The 21,602-nt window shown below is 32.3% G+C and overlaps 1 protein-coding gene across 4 annotated transcripts in view; it reads right to left on the minus strand.

The window, feature by feature from the left end:
- The window catches only part of OXR1 (oxidation resistance 1), a 225,093-nt gene continuing 203,491 nt past the window's right edge, over positions 1–21,602 (minus strand). For 2 of the 4 annotated variants that reach the window (XM_008581282.1, XM_008581284.1), the window contains 6 exons: positions 13,158–13,238; positions 11,169–11,294; positions 10,356–10,508; positions 5,943–6,038; positions 4,041–4,114; positions 1–1,893 (listed from right to left, as the gene is read on the minus strand). In XM_008581282.1, the coding sequence (XP_008579504.1) occupies positions 1,758–1,893; positions 4,041–4,114; positions 5,943–6,038; positions 10,356–10,508; positions 11,169–11,294; positions 13,158–13,238 (666 nt within the window). In that variant the 3' untranslated portion in view covers positions 1–1,757. The remainder of the gene's footprint in view (positions 1,894–4,040; positions 4,115–5,942; positions 6,039–10,355; positions 10,509–11,168; positions 11,295–13,157; positions 13,239–21,602) is intronic. The other 2 variants (XM_008581283.1, XM_008581286.1) reach the window with 1 other exon arrangement.

Genomic DNA, 21,602 nt, shown 5'->3' on the forward strand with positions numbered 1-21,602 from the left:
TTTGTATTTATATATTTAATTTTATTTGGTATACACCACTACGACCTTATTGTAGTTGAAATCCATTACAGGATTATTATTATTATTTTTTTAATGATTAGTCAACTCCACAAAGACAATAATACTGCTGTGGAAGACCAAAGGGGGAAAAACTGATATATTTATTTACAATTGCCTATATTGTAAACATTTAATCTATATACTGTTACTAACTTATAATGAGAGAGCTTTACATAGACAAGAAAATGATGCCTTCTATATTTCTATTCATATTCAGCAATAGCATATTATAACAGAACATCAGATTTTGTTTTTTGTTAGCATTATGTTTTCTTTAGATAATTATCTAAACTTTCAAAAGAACTAAATGTATTCAAATGCTATACAACTAAAACTACGTAAGCCAACATATTTGGCTTATAATTTCATTTGTAGAATAATTTAAAGTGCTATAAGCAACCTGGCAATTAACACTTTCTATAAGAACAAAACTACCTTTAAACATTAATTTACAGGATATACAATGTTTACCTGGAATAGCTGAAATTTCAGCACAAAGTCACTGTCACTTGTAAAAGAGCAGGATTGTTACTTTTTTTGCATAACATGAAGCTTGAAAATTGACTGATGAATTATTGCCATAATGGCTTTTTATTGATTTCCTACAAAAGAGAATAAGAACTACTAGTGTATTCTATCTTTTTTTTTTTTTTTTGAGGTCACTTGACAGTAAGTTTGCATATTCAACAAGTTTACTGAGTTACAATATTGTCTATTATAATCATCGCCCTTTTATAAGAGCAAATCCTAATGGTAATTAATAATATATACCACTGAAAAGAAATCACAAGTTTTTTTTTTCCTTTTCAACAGGAATAACCTACATTTTGGGAGCTAATGTGCAACAAGGCTAAAACAGTAGAACTATAAAACAGTATACATGACACAATATGTTGAAGAAATATGTATCTGTTTCATAGTTTTTGTACTTATGATAATGCCCTACTAAACTACAAATATGTAAATAGTATATTTCTTACTTGATACATTAAATACAATAGAATCATTAAGTTCTCATTCTCCTTTGTCATTTTATAATTCTTTATCAGATAATTCGATAATGAAAGTATATGCCCAAACCTGCAGATCATGTGCACTGTGGTCTATTATAACCAGAATTCTGCAAAATTAATAGAAAGAATATTGTGGTGTGAATCAAAACTAGAACTTGGTGGTCTCTGAAGTAGGTATTATTTTGGCATATGGTTTTTCCTTCATAAGGATAAGAGGAGTATGTTCACAAATGTCACTTGTGTTAACCTCACAGATAAAGAAATATTTAATCTTCATTTCCTCAATGCCCCAATTAGACTGCTCTACTGAAAGAATCAATATGGTTAAAAAAATCTACATAAATCAAAATAGGTTCAAAAAAAAGAGCACCATCCTCTTAGGAGACTCAGATAATACAAATTAAAAATAAGGTGGTCACTATAATCAAAATGCTGCCAAAATATTGACAAAACCCAAGTTGTTATTATACTACATGGACCCAGGCCATGGTCTAATAAAGAACTCTGGGACAGGATCATGATTTGAAAAATATACTCCAAAATTGTAGCTGTAACGAAAGGTGATACAAACTAATTTTAAAGCACGAGTGACATGTTACATTGTATTGCTTTTTGAACCTTCCAAACAATGCTTGTTCATGTCAGGTTTGGGCCATTATCCTGCTAAGACAGAGAGCATTGTACTTATTCAAAAGCCCAGATTTCAATGTCTTGGATAAAAAAATCTTCCTTCTTAGAAAGTGTATGATTCCCAAACGTTTTACAGGAATGGCTTCTTCCATGATAGAGATCTCCATCAAGCCAAAGGGCAAATTCTCCTCTGCAATACATAAAAACAACAATCTCTTAATATTCTTGTCCTAAACTGTAAAATGATTTAAATGAGACAATTCAATATCTAACAAACCTAAAACCGTTAATTTTTCCAAACCTTTTGTTACTCTTTTCCATATTGACACAGGCAATTTTGTTCTGTTCATATCCCATTATAAAATCACTTATTATACAGATCAAAAAATAAGTGAGTTCTCTAAAATTAACTTGATACAGAATTAGCTTTTGAGATAGGAGCTACTGTGTTATTCTTTACCTGGTATTATGAGTTTCTCTTTGCTGAGTGGTTTTAACATATTTACCATGAATTTCTCAAAGGCATGAAAATTCCCTACTAAAATAAAATGTGGGGTTAATGTTAAGGGCCTGGTAAATAAGACATGTTTCTTTGAAATACTTAGAATTCTACTGCTAAAAACGGATCATCAGTATAAGTAACTACTTTATTTTTTCACTAATGTGCTAAACATTGTGAAAATAACTGGTTTTCTGGGTAGGAAGTGGAAAGCAAAAGAGCTCAGTTTGAAAAAACTTTAAATGGATAAAGATGTGACGTTGCATTTCTTCATCAAGCAGAGGGACCAAGATAGAAGTCAGGTATAATAGTAACTTAAAAAATAGATAATAAGGTCCAATTTACCTAATTAGAATAAATATAACTGGGTTACCAGGGGGGAAAAATGCGTTGCATTTCTTCATCAAGCAGAGGGACCAAGATAGAAGTCAGGTATAATAGTAACTTAAAAAATAAATAATAAGGTCCAATTTACCTAATTAGAATAAATATAACTGGGTTACCAGGGGGGAAAAATGGGTTATAATAGGACTTCTTTCTACCCTATGGAGAACTTTTCTATCTAACAGAACAGGGGAGAAGCAAAGATTAATAATTAACATAATTTCCAGAGATATCCCTTGGAGATTCTCTAAACTTTACCTAAGATATCAAGCCTGCAGCACTGAGCCAGAGTTTAAGAGAGGAAGATTTTTAAAAACATGGGTAGTTACATTTCAGTGGGGGGAAAAACTGGTCTGGAATTAAAACCTGTCTGTAGACTCAATGGGCCACTATCTAGGTTCAACTGGGTTAAGTTACTTAACCTCTCTGGGATGGAATTTGTCAATTATATAAAAAAAGAAAAAAAAGAGCAGATTGAGTAATCTCTAAAGACATGACTCTAAAATATAAATGGCTACAAGATAACATCTGACCTTTAGCACTGTAGGAAAGAGCTGAATGACACTCCCCCCAACCCCCACCAAAAAAGGTGTAATTGGATCATGTAAACATTGTATACTGAATCTAATAACTAAAAATAACTGAGAAGGCTACAATAACCATGGTTGTTTGGAATCACTAAAATCATGTCTTCCAAACACCTATTGGTAGAGAAGTTATAAGAAAATATGCCAGAATCACCTGGGATGGTGAATATTCCTGAAGGCTAACAATACTGTGAGGCCTGAATGAATTACCATTATAGTATATCCTAAACTGTGGGATACAAATAAGGCAACAGTTTTACAAGTCTGGGAATTATTTAGCATATCTTATGTCTGATAATGAAGGATAGAAAAAAATAGCAAAGAAAAGAGTAGTTGAGGCTTGCTAAGCACTATTTGAGAAGTCCAAGATGGAAAGTAGCAGAGCAGGCTACCACTCAACATTGTAAAGACTAAACGAAATTGGGATACTAGAATAGGAAAACAAAGTTCCTAATAGTGCTTGCTATGCCAAAAGAATCAACTTATTGACTGAGTCATTCTGTTAAAAGCAAAACAAAAAAGTAAACAAAATAAACCTAAAAACTTAGGGGGGTTACTGAAATTTTTTGTAGAAAAACCAATTTCTAGTATTGTCTAAAATGTCAATCCAAATAGTCCCCAGAATAGAATAACATGAAAACAATTGGACCTGTTCCACATAATGGGAGAAAAAACATAGCACCATGGTTATTTGAAATTTGAGAAGTTCAAAAATATTGGAATATTTCTCTTTCAAATTATCAAAGAGCTACTGTACTCTAAAGATGTGTTTTAACCCAAAGGGAATCGACTAAACAACATTTTAAAATGAGGAAACAAATACTCTACCAATAAAAAATCTCATGGTAAAATGTTCAAGAGACTTACCCTCCGCCACCAAAAGCCAGTGAATCCATGTCTCCTTTGATAAAAAACATATTATCTCCTGTCCACTTAAAGACCTGTATTGATGAAAAAAAGCTTTAAATAGGTAGATGAAAATGGTCACTATACAGAGTTAGTTTTCCAAAACCAAAAAGAGTTAACAAAGCCTAGGCTGACAGTTATAGTAATAACAACACAAAAAGCTTAGCACAGAAGGGTCTGGTGCTTTGGGTTTTGGGTTTGTGTGGCTAAATTTGAAAGCACACACTCTACTACAACATAACCTTCAATTTTAATTCCTCAAATCTTGTTAACTCATCACACACACTTATCTCTTGTGACTGTATAGATATCAAGAGCTGGATGGTTAATAGAAAAAGTTGAAGAAAGTAGAATCAGTTTAAAATACTGATATAGATGCCATTCACTTTTATTTTAACTAAACATAAATATACATTACTATGACAACATTTTAATATTTTGAGATATTTGAATCCATCCCTGTACCAGCCAGCCACCAAAAAAAAAAAAAAAAAAAAAAAAAAAGATGAGATAGAGTCAAGGTGTTTTCTCTGGGTATAGATTTGCTGATCATCATTCTTACAAAAACCATGCCTATGATGCACACTGATGACTTCCAGTTTCAATTGCTTTAAAGAACGGTGAGACCTTAAAAACATTTGAGAAATCTGAGGTAAAAAGTAGATATTAATATTCTTAAAAACATTTTTTCTGGGGCCGGCTGGTTAGTTCAGTTGGATAAGAGTGTGGTGCGTGGTGCTGATTAACACCGAGGTCCAGGGTTCAAGACCTGTACTGATCAGAAGCCAAAAAGTAAAACAAAACAAAATACTTTTTCTAACCTTTTATGGGTGTTTTGTCAACCTAATAGAGTAGTAATTTTCAGCACCTTACATTTATATAAGTATTTTTTTCAAAAGTATTCATTATAGGTTTAAATAAAACTTAACTTTTAACACTCATATTTTCATGATTACCTTAGGTTTATTACATTATTATAGTTATAAAAAGATTTGAGAATAAGCACAACTGAAGCTTAAAGATTTGAGAATAAGCACAACTGAAGCTTAGAAAACTTGTAAATGCTACAAGCTTTTGGTTAAGCTGTAGGTATCAGCTGATTGTTTCACAGAGACAAGAGAAAGCACTGGTTAATCTGGTGAGCCAGTTAAATACAAGTTTAAGAGAACTTCTATTGTGTTATGAAATCCTTATTTTATTCATTATAGAAACTCCTCCTAAAGACCACTCTTACATTTTTTTTAACCAACTGGGTTGATTCCTTTTCTCGAGATTAAAATATAATTTCATCTCTTAGGGAAGGACTGACATGCTGGACTTCAGTATACCTGAGATGCTGGGATTGCACTCAATGTTTTAAGAAAAGCTACATGTTCACTAAAATTCATTTATACCTCACTGGCATTAGAATGTATTCAACTTAAGTTAGAAAAGCCATAGTAAAGACAGCCACATAGGATAAAGAAAAAGAAATCAGTTAATCACTTTTGATTTAAATCTATATAATTTACTTTTTAAGTTTTCAAGATGTACATCATTAGACCTAGTCATTAAAAGTTACTAGGAATTTCAGAATGACAATTCATAACAGAATGGTAATAATGATGCGTACTCCTTACTGAGTCCTTGATGTGTCTTTAGTGCCATGCCAAGTGTTTTACACATACAATTTTTTATATAACCTTGTTACATTTTATGATCCCCGTTGTATTTTTGGGAAAGTTGAAGGTCAAAGAAAGGCTAAGTTATCAGTTAGTAAATGAAAGAGATAGGAGTCAAATGCAAGTGTGCATGACTCCAAAGTGTATGTTATTTTTATTCATTATCTCTTTATAAATGGAATATTAGAAAAACTGTCCTTACCTCAAACTCTGGACAGAATGTAAAAACAAAGGTCTCTCCAGTACCATAAAAGCCATCACTCACTTTAAATGGCTCAGATGCTAATGCACCAAAAACCTAAGTATGAAAAAAGGCATGTTCAATGACATGACTATGTTTCACTAAGAATTATCCCATCATATATGTTTAAATGCAAAAAAAAAAAAAAAAAAAAAAAAAATCTGGTATAGTTTATTTACTTGGACTTGAATAGGGAAAAATAATCAGTTACTATATAATTCATATTATTGTCAAGTACAAAGCTTACCAGTTTCTCAATGAGGAAAAAACAAATTCTTCTAGTTTTGAAATCTAAAAAGATGTTTATTACAGCAATCAAACAGACAATCTTAACTACTGGTTAACACATTTCAGGAGTTATATGCATAATGTACGTACATGCTGCTATGGGATCATAGTGCTTAGGAAAGCAAAAATCTTTCAGTAGATTTTTTTCTAAACATTCTGCTACTAAAAAAAGTAAATTCCATGAGGGCAGGCTTTGGGTCTAAATTGTTTGGTGTTTTTTTTTACTGAAAAGTAAACTCCATGAAGGTAGGCTTTGGATCTGAATTGTTTGGTGTTTTAACCTCACAGCCTTGCACAGTACAAGACACACAGTAGATGCCCTAATAAGAGAATAAATAAATGAAAGACTTTGATAAAATCCAACATACTTCGTGATAAACACACTCAACTAATTAGGTATAAAAAAATGTACTACAACATAATAAAGGCCAGATATGACAGATCAATAGCTAATATCATACTGAATGGACAAAAATTGGAGGCTTTTCCTCTAAGGTCTGGGACAAGACAAAGATGACAACTTTCTCCATTCTTATTCAACATAGCACTGGAAGTTCTTGTCAACACAATAAGACAAGAGAAAGCAATAAAGGGCATCCAAATAGGAAAGGAGGAAGTCAAACTATCCATATTTGCATAATAAATGATCCTATACATAGAAAACTCTGAAGATTCCATCAAAAAATTACTAGAACTAATAAATGAATCAGTAAAATGGCAGGATACAAAATCAACATACAAAAATCAATAGCCTTCCTATATGCCAATAATGAAAGAGCAAAAGAAGAAATCAAGAAAGTAATCTCATTCACCATAGCTACCAAAAAATGAGATGCCTAGGGGTAAACTTAACAAAGGGGAGGAAAACCTCTACAAAGAAAACTACATTGGTGAAAAAACTGAAGAGGACACAAATAAGTGGAAAGACATCCCATGTTCATGGGTCAGAAGAATTAACATCATCAACATATCCATACTACCCCAAAGCAATCTACACATTCAATGCAATCCCTATCAAAATACCAACAACATTCTTCACAGAAATAGAAAAAATGATCTTAAGATATGTATTGAACCACAAAAGACTCCATATAGCAAACGCAATCTTGAACAAAAAGAACAAAGTCGGAGGCATTATACTTCCTGACTTCAAAATATACTCTAAGACTATAGTAACCAGAACAGCATGGTTCTAGCATAAAAATGACAATACACCAATGTAACAGAATAGAGAGTCTGGAAATATACCCATGCACTTACAGCCAACTGATTTTTAACAAAGGTGGCAAGAATATACAGTAGCGAAAGGACAGCCTGTTTAATAAATGGTGCTGGGAAAACTGAATATCCACATGCACAAGACTGAAACTAAAACTCTATCTCTCACCCTACACAAAAGTCAACTCAAAATGGAGTAAAGACCTAAATTTAAGATCCAAAACTATATAACTACAAAAATAAAAAATAAAAAAAAAAATACAGAAAACACTAAACAAAATGGGAGTGGGCAGTACTTTTTTGAGTGAGGCTACAAAGGCACAGACAACTAAAGCAAAAGTATGCAAATGGTACATCAAACTGAAAAGCTTCTGCACAGTAAGAGACACTATCAACAAAGTAAAGAGACAACCTACAGAATAGGAAAAAGTGTTTGAGACCTATACATCAGACAAGGGAGTAATATCCAGAATATATAAGGAATTCAAACAACTCAACAGTAAAAAAACAAATAACCCAATTAAAAAATAAGCAAAAGACTTGAACAGACATTTCTCAAAAGAAGAAATACAAATGACCAACAAGCAGATGAAAAAATGCTCAAAATCACTAATTACCAGGGAAATGCAAATTAAAACCACAAGATATCATCTCACTCCAGTCAGAATGACTATTATCAACAAGATGGAAAATTAACAAACGCTGTTGAGGATGTGGGGAAAAAGGAACTCTCTGACACTGTTGCTGGGTATGTAAATTGGAACAGCCATTGTGGAAAACAGTACAGAGGTTCCTCAGAGAAGTAAAAGTAGATCTACCTTACAACCCAGCTACCCTACTACTGGGTATACACCCAAAGGAAATGAAATCAATATATCCAAAAGACACCTGCACTCCCATGTTCGTTACAACACTATTCACAATAGTCTAGAGATGGAATCAATGGATGATGAATCAATATCATGGGTGAATGGATTAAAAAAAAATTGTGGTATATATACATGATAGAATACTATTGAGCTATGAAAAGACATGATATCCTATTATTTGCAGCAACACTGAAGGAACTGGAAACCATCATGTTACGTGAAATAAGTCAGGCACAGAAAGACGTATACCACCTGATCTCACTCATATGTGGAATCTAAAAGAAAAAAGTGGTTCTCATAGAGGTAAAGAGTAGTATAATGGTTACCAGAGGCTGAGAGAGGGGGGAGATCGGGGGGGAAGAGAAGTGGTGGACTAAAGGGTACAAAAATATGCTACCTACCCTAAGTGAATCATTGTGTAGTATATACACATATTGAAACAACATACAGAATCCCACAAAAACGTACAAGTAAATGTTAAAAAAATAATTGCTCATATTCAATGTTGCAAAGGAAATGTGAATTAAATTTAAAATAAAAATGTTACAATCGGCTCTTCAGCAATAATTTAAATTACAATAAAATTTTTTGCTTGCTTAGAATAATCTAATAATTTTACAAAAACTATATATACCTGTATAATATTTGTATAGATATCAGTGGCATATTTTCACATCAAACAACACATCAAATAATAAGTTGCAGAGTGATTTCACTCCAATAAAAAATACTTAAAAAAACAACAAACAAAAAATACCTGGACATGTCATGTCAGTCCTCTTGGTCTAAGTTTCCATATCAGAAAATGGGAGTGTAAAGAGACTGATAGATGTTCTCTACAGTCACTGTCTCTCCTCACATTCTATCCTTATAACCTTAATTTTTAAAAGACTTCCTTATTGGAAGGCTATTTTATATATATAGAAAGTGCACAAAATATAAATGTACAACTCAACTTAGAATTATCACAAAGCAAAGTCTCATGAAACCTTCATTCAAATCAAGAAACAAAACATTACCAGCACTCTAGAAGCTCTCCTTGTGAGAGCTTCAACATTCCCAACTCCCTCAAGAAAAACCACTAGCCTGACACCACCATAGATTCATTTTGCCCATTTATCAACTTTCTATAAATGAAACCATAAAGAAGTTTTTCTTTAGTGTCTAATTTTTAATTCAATATTATGTCTGCCATACTTTACGCTATGGCATGTAGCAGGAATTCATTTATTTTCATTGGTTCAAATATCTTTTCTTTGTTATGAAACCTTGGGTAAGCTGATGAACTTCCAAATCACAGTTAACTCATCTTTAAAGTGGGGATGATAACAGTATCAATCTCTTTGATGATTAAGTGACATAACGCATATAAAGTGATTAGTGAAGTGACTAGCACATGATAAACACATTAAAGGTGTTAATAGTACTATCGTTTTGGCTTTTATTCTAATTAATATTGCTATTTTACCCTCATATTACTCTCCACTGCTAGTCAATGACCTGAACTTGCTGTTTCACAAACAAACACCAATGCTTCTTTCTCTTATCTGAGTTTTTGTTCTTGCTATTATTCTCACACGATTATCTTCAACTATCAAAACTTTACCCATGCTTCAAGACTCTGTCAATTTCCACCCTTGTCATAAACCTTATTCTTATCTTCCCCAAATAGAATAACTCTTACTGTAAACACCCTTTCACTTTTTCTGGACTCTTACTACACTTAGCTTATTTTGCTCAGCATTAGAGATACTGTTACACTTAAATATTCTTTCTATCACACTATAATCTATTTGAAGGCAGGAACTCTTCATTATTCATGCTCATATCTATCCTCAGCAACACTTAGCACTGCCTTGCATGTTAAAGTATCTAATAATTAACAGTTAAACAATCAAATGTTCTAATGAAATAATTTTTAATCAAAGGAATATGCTAAAAGTTACTTTTATTGCAATCTCTTAAAGGATAAGGTGTCTATGCAGTTAGTTATTCGTACCTGCCCATCACTGTCCTTAATCACCATCAGTACTGGGGTGTCTAAACCTGTCATTGTTCGATAAAGGGTCTTCAAGCTTGTGCCATGCTTCCCAGTACCATAAACGAGAGTCCACGGATAGCCTATTGTTCTTGGTGGAAGATGCTTGGTAAGCTTTGAAAAACAAAATATTAGCATTTACTTGATAGCATATTATCAATATGTAGGATACTAATGCCAGTTGGAATTCTTATAAAATGTAGACTTCAAAATGAAATAACAGTAGAAATTACTTACTATTTTCAAAGATACTGAGATGCTTAAAAAGTAATTATACACCTCTCAGTATGAAATATTAATTGTCCACTAGGAAAAGAATCAGGCTGAACCAGTTACAAATTAGAAAAGAGGCAAGAAACATGGATTACTTACTGCTTGTGCCCTCTGTATCAAATTACAAAAACACTGGATGGACTGTTAGCCTGATTATTAAAATACTTCTCAAATAATGGGCTCTGGAGCCAGACTATCAGAGTTTGAATCAAGGTTCAATACTTTATAACTATGTGACCTTAAACAAGCTGTTTAATTTCTCTATGCCCAAAATTTCTTCACTTATCTCACCTAAACTGCTACTGTTACTTATTTTAGTGTCTGCTTACTTATATCTCTTAACACCTTCTATTAACACTAGTCAGTATATTATGCTTATTTTTTCTTCATGGGAGAGGAACAGTAGTAAGAGTAAACATGTTGCTTCAGAAACAACTGAAAAGAGGTTGTTTTACTTTCACGGGTACACACTTAGAAAGGCACATTGTGGGTACATCATACCTTTTCAATTTGATCTGGCAGTAAGAGTTCACTGGGATCACTTAGGTTTGGTCGAAAAGATTCAGACTCCAGGTCTGCTTTCACTGGAGCAACCTGCTTTGAATTTATGTCGTCCCTTGTAGTAATCTAGAAAAAGTACATAGCAACAGGTATTAATATAGAATTGTGATATGCTTTCAAAAATATCAGCCTTTCCAGATAAATAAAACCTTATGCCTTAGAAAAAGTGGTTAAAGCCTTAACTTATGATTTTATAAGGCAAAAGATGCCTCATGTAATATCAATGGTGTATTCAACATGGAAAAAGATTCCATAACATTAAGCAGACATTAATCTCATCTAGTACATGAGGAAGGACTGGTAATGAATGATAAATCCCCATATATCTGTGTAAAAGGAGACAGTTACATGCAAACTTAAATTTAACCCTTGAAGGGCAAAAGTAAGCCAGCTAGCTTACTTTTTATTTGCACTATTTAATATGTGTAGAATTATTTTTTTCACACTAAACACAAATTTGTCAAAAATAATTAAGAAAACTTCCTGGATGACAAAATTTTAATGTAAAGAATAGTAGAATAAAAAGTATAACCTTCTTTTCATTGGTGTGTTTCTATTTTTTTGCTTCATTTAAAAAGTTACCTTTTAAAATCCCTGCATTCTTTTTACTTTCTAAGCACTAACTTTCTTCCCTAGTTGGACCAAACAATAAATTTTAAAGTTAATTTGTTCACAAGTATATTTTTTAAAATTAGGTCAATCTGATGCATTAAAAAGAACATATGCTTTTGCTTGATGGAAATGATCTCACTGGTATTCAAATAGTACATATGTTGATTAAAAAAAAGCTTACTACTATACAACGTATTCTGTTGGTACTTACTTTTTTATATTAATTTTATTTTAATATATAAAACAATAACATTAAAAAATAAAGGATATGAAACACGACTGTGATTGACAAAACTTTTAAATTGAAAAATGTACAAAATTCTATTGGAGCAGATAACTAAAATGCAGCAATGCTCAGTGACTGTGATTCCATGCAGAAATGAGGTGTTACTAAATTATTTTGTTCCTTTAACAGATTTCTTACCAAATCTGAACAGCATATATTTTCAACCAATACATGTTCTAGAACTGTATTGTTTTTTGTTGAGAAGCTAAATGTTAACTCTTTCACATCATCATAATGTTTTATCCTTATTTTGATGATGTGAAAGGTTAAAAAATAAAATAAAATAAAGCAATCCAAGATAGCAATAGAAGTATTAAAAGAAAAAAATTCAGTAGGTCTAGCAAAGACATGAAAGCATATATCATTATTAAGAATAGGGAAATATACTGTTAATAACACAAAACTGAAAAATTAGTTTTCAATTTTATCACTTTCTCGTTTCTAAAAAATCTCACAAAGATTATTTCACAGAATTTAAAATAATTTACCTACTTCTGGTCCTTAACCTATACTATTCCAAAGTATTTCTAATACTAACCAGGAATGGCTCAAGAACAAAGACAATTTATCCCATTGAGATATTTGATTTGGGGTTGAAACAACTGAAACAGCCTTAAGCAAGACACAATATTTAAGCCTTCCTATCCATTAAATTGTTTAAATTTTCCCATAGTACCACATCTTTCAGATTGTTTAAAAAAGATTCAATTTCAAAACCAAAGACTTTCATCCAATGTAAAAATTAAATGAAGACTCTGCATCACTCAAAGAAACACACAGTACTAAGAATAGTCCTGAAGTGACAGAAAATTTTTCTGAATATTATCCAAGTGGAAAGACAACAGAAAAGATAATCATACAGCTCTACAAGGCAATACTGTACCCTTTAATTCAAAAAGGAATTTTTTGATGGGTTTTTTTAGTGCTGCGATCAAAACAAAACCTTCAAATGTGAGATACGCCCTGACAAAGGACACTAAAAACAGGGAATATTCAGCTTCTGGAGGGGTTTAGACTACTGAAGGGGGCACCTGGAGACGTCTGCAGAGTGTGCGCAGTTCTTCAGTATTTAGAGCATCGATCCTGCGGTGATACTCAGCCACTGACACTACCTGAATATGGAGACAGGAAGACAATAATTCCACTGACAGTTGAGAAAAATAGCCAAAAAAAAAAAAAAAAAAGAGAAATTTAAATAGGGAAAGAGAACTGTAATCAGTATTTTTCCCCACTCCATGCTAAAAATCCGAGATTTATATATCAAACCAGAGTGAAATAACACATGAATGAGTTTCATCACTATATCCAACTGGTTGACAATATAAGGTTTATTTTATGGATTATTTCATATGGACTGAATTTAATTCAGTAAACAAAAATAGTAGGCTTTCATACATAAAACACTATATAAAATTTAAAGTGCTTTGCTAACAAAGATAACACCTAAAATCTAAATGGTCTTGCAGATTTAGAAAGTGATAATTTCAACTATCCCCTCCAAATCAGTTAAGCTCAAACATTATAATCCTAATGATCTGGAAGAATTTCTTCTGGGCATAGGTGACAAACATACTCATCTATATCAGAAAAAAAAAGAGGGGAGAGGGCAAGAAAAAGGTATGAAGTACATTTTAAAACCTAAGGCAATAAGAAAAATAAGCTCTAGAAAGTAAAAAATTAGGTTTTCAAAAGCACGTCTAATCAACAATAACTTCCTAGGCATGTCTTACTTTTAGTCTTTCTAAATGACTTTCTTCTAGTTTTTATATCTCCTTTATTTTCTTTGTGGTTTGTACTGTAGCAGTTATTGGAGACTAAAACTTAACATCTTTCCCATATTCTAACTTCCTAAGGGAAATTCTCTATCCTTTATAATTGCCTAGACCAATCTCTTGCATAGTGCTAAATTTGGACACCACATGACAGATAAACACTATTACAAAAAGTCCCCCAAAATAGACAAGTTTTCTCAGATTGACACAACAGCTTTCTTAGATCATGACATAATTCCAAAAACAGTTACCATAATATAGTGGGCTCTAGTGGTGTCATGAATATGGACTGATTGTCCTGACCTATGACTAATATCAATCAGAACAGATTACTTGTAGAGGCTCTGACCACAAAATTCAGTTAAACCAATGGGTCCATAAAGAATTTAGACTTCTAACCTAGGTTTTAAAAGGCTATGTTCTGGCCAACTAAACAAATTGAATTGGGTTTCAGTAAATGTCAAGGTAACTCTATGAAAAGCTATGCAAACTTGTTGAAAGCTTTGAAAGACATCAGAGTAGAAAAAGGAAAAGAAACTAGACAAGTTTCCATTCTGGTCATTATTATTATACTGACTTTTGCACAGCCACAATGCATACAATATGGTAGCTGACTCTAAACTTACAAAGAAAACCAAAGTGGTATGCTCTCCAGCTCTGGGGGGTCAGATGGACCTGGGTTTACCCCTCTCTTTATCTTTTTTTTCCCCATAAAACAATGGAAATAATAGTAGATACATAATAGGGTTTTTATGTAAATCAAATGAGGAAATGCATATAGAGACCTGAGTATAATGCCCAGCACATTAATACTACTTTTACTTGGTCCTGTTTCATCAATTACCCTAAGGACTAAATGACAGCAGCTGAAGAGACTCTTTATTTTTGGCTTTTATTTTTGATATTAAAATATTTCAGGTCTGAGATCTCAACTATTTTGTATACTTTGAATGATTATTCTTATATTCATTTTGAATTTCAGTATTAGATAAAATAATATAGGCTTTTCAATTAAGAACAGAATTTTCAGTAAAGATGAAAGAACTAGGTACTAAAAATAAAAATCATGGCCTTGCTTTTCTGTGGCTAGCAAAAATAAGTCTCCAAAAATATTTAATGGCCGATTATATTTTTCTTTCTTTTCTCCGTGACATTCAGTCTAATCAAGAGTTTCTTAGGAATTCTCAAATCATACGACTCATCTTCTCTGCATTCCTTCTGTTCCTCCAGTTAGCATCGATCTTATATCTATTTTTAAAAACTCCTTCTTTCACCATATTAAACACACTTCTTGAATGGAGGTGAAACTGAATTAACGCTCATAAAACGGATCACTCATAACCTAATTGTATCAACAGCAGTGAGAGTAGGAGTTATTAATAAGAGAACAATGAACTGCCATAAGTCTAAGCTTATAACACTTGGTAAAACCATAGTTTCTTTAATGTCACACAGCTTCCTTTAGTCATTCATATTTTTAAAAAAATGTGTTATTTTCTAGGACTTACAAACTCATTGCTTCTTTAACCCTAAATATTTACTCACTCCCTAGTGAGTACAGATACTTAAAACTGTCAAAAAGAAAGTGTGTGGATTAATAGAGAAAAAGGATTTGGAAATTGAAAGTAAAAATACACGTCCTTCTCTCAAAATAAATGGATAAAAAGATGTAGATACTCAGAATATGTCATGAAAGTGGAATTACTCTTACATGAATTTTTATAACCTTGGTAAGTCATACTCCATGCACACAGAATTTATTACTTTACCCAAAAGATTAAACTTAAGTACAAAATGAACACACTTCTACAAAATATTCCACACCACACTCCCTGATTATAAAGGGTACACGGTTGAAGTAAACAAGACCTTCCAACTAAAAATGTATTCACAGTCTGGCTAAAAAGTCATTTCTTCAGAAATAAAGTGGTTTGGATATACGGTACTGCTAAGTCCCATCTGTAGGAATGAAGCACCAAGAACTATACTCTGCAGAATTAAGTGGCGCTCTGTAGTCTTCAGTGATTGACAATGGACCCTCACGCAAAGTATTTTCCTAAGCATTTATTTCCACAGAATTACCAATGTAAAGATAAGATTAAATCCACCTGTTGCTATTACAAATGGACTAACAACAGTAACAACAATAGACAGTAGAGAAAATTCATAGCTGCTATCCATCCCATGTTCATCTCGTAGACATAAAGAAGAATACCTTAGCCTAATAGTCCTCCTTCCAGGATGTTACAGTGTTTCTCCCTGAGATTACCTCAAAACAAACCAATAATCTCCCTTCCTCCAACTGCCTTGCAGACTAACATAAGTCTGGTAGACACCTGTGAATGTGCCATCTTTATCACTTTCTTAGTATTTTTCTTTCTACTTCATTTCCCTTTACTTTCTAACCAATGATATTTATACTTACTTTGGTATCCAAAATATATTATTAAAGGACATAAAACTAAAAAAAAAAGGGCATAAAACAACATCCCTGAAGTCACATAACCTTTTGTTCTACTACATTTTGTCGTATTTAACAGTCCTTATTACAAAATAAGACCTGGATTATGTTAAAACTTTCCTCCATTTTGCCTTAATTAAAACTACTGCTTTCAAAATAAACTTCATGGAACTACAGTAAATGAGATGTTAAAGGAGCAAGTAGAGAATCGTAAGTTAGATAACTGGAAAATAGAATTGGTGGAGGAAAAAAGACTTAAATCCAGAATGAATTCAAAATAGAACACATTAGTGAAGTTCTGATTTGAATAAATCTTTTGCATTTAAAACTACTTCCTAATTAAATATACTTGTAGATGACTCTCAAAATTTTTTATGAGAAAGAATATATAATCACTGTTCTTTTAGTCAAAAAGAAACCTGTAACTACTCAAAACCACTTGATTACAATATGCATATATTGTGTTAGCTTTTTGGAATAATGAATATAAGAAGTGAGTCTCATAAAAAGGGGATAATCTTGTTTATTCCATAGCCCATAAGGGGAAAAGAACACTCATTTACATAATCTTGAATTTCTTAGTGTTCTGCATAATCTAGAGAGCAAGGATATTGTTCTGAAATAAACATTCTGACCATTTCTTTTGGATTCATTTGTTCTTTGATATAAATTTATACACTGAGTTAATGGGATTTTGTAAAACTTATGTTTCCATTACTTACAACTTAAAGAAATAAGAAGATAATATTACGTTTCTTTTATTAAATATTCAATATGATTTTAAGTTACTAACTTTATTCATTGATTATTCTACCATTATTTTTATTCTTGACTTCAACAGATATTTTCAAAGCATCTACTTATGTCCTACCATTTAAAAAAAGGAAAAGAAAAAAGAGTGAAAACTTAGCTGGGATTTGTGAATGTGAAAGGTGGTTTATCCTGAAGGCTAATGTCAAAATACCAATTTTGTGATGCTGAGACTAAGCTCTTAGCTTGCAAAGGATGGGTGCTAAACCTGAATCTTTTATATTAAGTCAGGTACCCTCAAAAGAAGATTAAATAGTCCCATATATAGCACAGTCTGTCAGAAACAAATATCTTCTCAGAAAGAAAAGATGCTCAATTCATGTCTTCAAGATTCTCACAGACTAAGATTAAGTAAATATGAGGTCATAATGAAAGACAATCTAACACACAGCCTACCATAACTGAGCAAGCTGAAACACCAAGCCAACTTTACATATTGATATTATTGACTATGAGTGGCGTTAAAAAAAATTTACAAAAATAAGCAAGCAGTAAGAAATAATTAAAAATGAACAAGCAAATCTGAAAAATAAACTTTTATATAAATAACTGTTAAAAATTTTAAAAATCAACAAGTTAAAAAGCAGATAGACACAAGTGAGTTAGTGAACCAGAAAACATAGCTGAAATTACCCATAATACATTACTGAGAAAAAGGAGATGAAAAACATAAAAGAGCTTAGGAGACTTGGAAAATAATAAGATATAATCTATTCCAATCAGGTATCAGCAAAAAGTAGAGAAATTATTTGAAGAGAAAATATCTGAGAATTTTTCAGAATTGATGAAAGACAAGAATCTATAGATTCACGAAGAATACTGTACCCTAAACAAGAAATACATACACAACATATTGTATTAAAACTTCAAAATGCTTAAAACAAAAAGAAGTCCTTAAAAGCAACCAGTGAGAAGAGTAAGATAACCTACAAAGGAATCTCAATTAGCCTGGAAGCAGACTTCCCAAGAGCAAATATATGTCTTCTCAGAAGAACAGCATCCCTAATTCAGGCCCTTAAGATTCTTACCTAAATATGAACTCAGGATGAAGAATTTTCACAACGAACGCTCATAAAACACACAATCCACTATGACAGAAAATAGTCAACCTAGAATAGTTTATCCAAGCAAAACTATTCTACGAGAAATAGAGATATTTTCACTAACCATCAACAAATTATCACAGAAGAAATTCCTAAGAACATACTTCAGGAAGCAGGAAAATGATCTCAAAGGAATGGTCTGACATACAAGAAAGAAAGGAAAATAATTAAAACAACAAATGTATATATATAAATCTAAGCAAACATTGTCTGAATAAAATAATAAAGTCTAATTTGCGATGTAATAAAAGGATAGAATAAACACAGACTACAACAGTATGTAACTGGGAAGAGTAATGATGAGCAGCACTAGGAGTATCTAAGGTTCTTTTTTTTGTTTTTGCTCAGGAGGAGAGATTAAGATACTCTTTAGATTTTATGAAGGTAAATATGCAGGGCTAAATTTCAGAGATTCTACTAAAAGAGTAGAAACAGAAACTTATCCAATAATAAAACAAACAAACAAACACCTCCCACCACCACCACCAAACCCCTCAATACCAGGATGCACTCCTTACTGGGGTAAGAGGGCAGGAAGGGACTTGATGTATCAGAGATGGTACAGCAGCTCCTTAGCAGAGCAGATATATTAAATGAGAGGAGTTACAACAAAAATTTTCTATATTGAAAAGTGCAGGATAGAGAAAAAGGGAAGGAAGAGGGGAGTCCTACCTTAAACTATACTAAAAAAATGCATATTGCAAATTCTAGGGATACCACTAAAAAGGTTAAAAAATCAATAAGTATCGTTCATATGCTAAGAGAAGAAAGAATACGGAAGCAGAAGAAATAAAATTAAAGCAGATATCAACGAAACTGAAAACAGAAAATCAATAGAGAAAAATCAATGAAATCAAAAGCCAGTTCTTTGAAAAGACTGGTAAGATTAATAAACTTCTAGCCATGCTAACTAAAAAGAGAAAGAGAAAGAGAAAAAGTGAAGCCACAAATGAATTATATCAGAAATGAAGAGATGCCATCATTACTAATACTGTGGACATTACAAGAATATTATAAACAACTCTATACCCACAAATTTGATAACCTAGATGAAATGGATTAATTGCCTGGAAGACATTAGGAAGGCATTAAGGAAGATATTACACTAATCCTCCAAAATCTCTTTCAGAAAATAGAAGTAGAGGGAATATTTCCTAACTTATCCTGTGAGGTCAGCAGCACCCTAATAAAATAAAGAATAAAGAAAGATATTACAAAATAGGGAACTACAGGGCATTATCTCTTATGAACATACATGCAAAAATCCTCAACAAAATATCAGTAAAACGAATCAAACAATGCATAAAAAGAACAGTACACAGTGACCAAGTGGAATTTATTCCAGGTATGACAGGCTGGTTCAACATTTGAAAATCAATTGATGTAATCCATTACATCAACAGGCTAAAGATGAAAAATCATATGATCATTATCAATAGATGCAGGAAAAGGCACTAGTCAAAAGCCAACACTCATTCATAACAACAACAACAACAACAACAACAAAAAACCAGTTAGCAATGTAGGCATACAGGGGGTATCAGTAAAACGAATCAAACAATGTATAAAAAGAACAATATACAGTGACCAAGTGGAATTTACTCCAGGTATGACAGGCTGGTTCAACATTTGAAAATCAATTGATGTAATCCATTACATCAACAGGCTAAAGATGAAAAATCATATGATCATTATCAATAGATGCAGGAAAAGGCACTAGTCAAAAGCCAACACTCATTCATAACAACAACAACAACAACAACAACAAAAAACCAGTTAGCAATGTAGGCATACAGGGGAATTCCCTCAACTTGACAAAGTACATATATGAAAAAACTCCTACAGTTAACATCACACATAAGGGTGAGAAACAAGGTTCTTTCCCACAAAGATAAAAAACAAGGAACGGATGTACTCTTTCACCACTCCTATTCAACATAATACAGGAAGTCCTAGCTAATAGATAGACAAGGTAAGGAAATAAAAGGTATACAGATAGGGAAAGAAGGGAAAAATTGTCTGTTAACAGAAGATAGGATTGTCGATACAGAAAACCTCAATGAATCAACCAAAATGCTGCTGGAATTAATAAGTGATCATAGCAAGATTGCAGGGTACAAGCATAATATACAAAAGTCAATTGTGTTCCTATATATCAGCAACAAAAAGCTGAAGGACAATACCATTTATATTAGCATCAACTAAATGAAACAAGTATAAATCTAACAGAATATATGGAAAATCTACATGAAGAAAACTACAAAATTCTGATGAAGAAACAAAAAAAAAATTAAGTAAATGGAGAGATATTCATGCTTGTGGATAGGAAGACTCAATATTGTCAAGGTGTCAGTTCTTCCCAAAATTGATCTGTAGATTTAACACAATTCCAATCAAAATTCCACCAAGTTATTTTGTGGACATCAGCAAAGTGATTCTAAAGTTTATATGGAAAGACTCAGAATAGCCAAGACAATAATGAAGAAAAAGAACAAAAGTTGGAGAATTGACACTACTCAACTTCAAGACTTACTATAAAGCTATAGTAATCAACAAAGCCTGGTACTGGTGAAAGAACAGATAAATAGACGAATAAAACAGAAAAGAGCACCCACTAATAGACCGACACAAAAACAGTCAATTGGTTTTTAAAAAGGAGCAAAGACAATCCGATGGAGAAAGAATGGTCTTTTCCCCAAATGGTGCTGGAACAACTGGATATACACATGCAAAAAATTGGTCTGGACAAAGTCCTTACGCCTTTCACAAAAATTAACTCAAAATGGATCATAGATCCAAATGGAAAATGTAAAACTACAAAACTCTTAGAAGATAATAGAGGAAAAAATCTAGGTGACCTTGGATTTGAAGATGCACTTTTTTTAGATAAAATACCAAAAGCACAATCCATGAAAGAAAATTATTAAGTTGGATTTCATTAAAGTGAAAAACTTGTGCTCTGTGAAAGACATTGAAAAGACAATAAAAGAACAAGCCACAGACTGGGAGAAAATCTTTGCAACATACGTATACATGACTAATCCAGAATTTATGAAGAAATCTTAAAACACAACAGTAATAAATCAAACTCAATAAAAAAAAATAGCTATAAGATCTGAATAAACACCTCACTGAAGAAGATACGCAGATGGCAAATAAGAATACGAAAAGATGCTCAATATCATATATCACCAAGGAAATACAAATTAAAACAATGAGATACCACTGCACACCTGTAAGAATGACTAAAAACCAAAGCACTGAAAACAGCAAATGCTGACAAGGATGTGGAGTAACAGGAACTCTCATTCATTGCTGGTACAATGTAAA

This window comes from Galeopterus variegatus, unplaced genomic scaffold (assembly GCF_000696425.1).
Source record: "Galeopterus variegatus unplaced genomic scaffold, G_variegatus-3.0.2 Scaffold2315, whole genome shotgun sequence".
NCBI classification, from domain to species: Eukaryota; Metazoa; Chordata; class Mammalia; order Dermoptera; family Cynocephalidae; genus Galeopterus; species Galeopterus variegatus.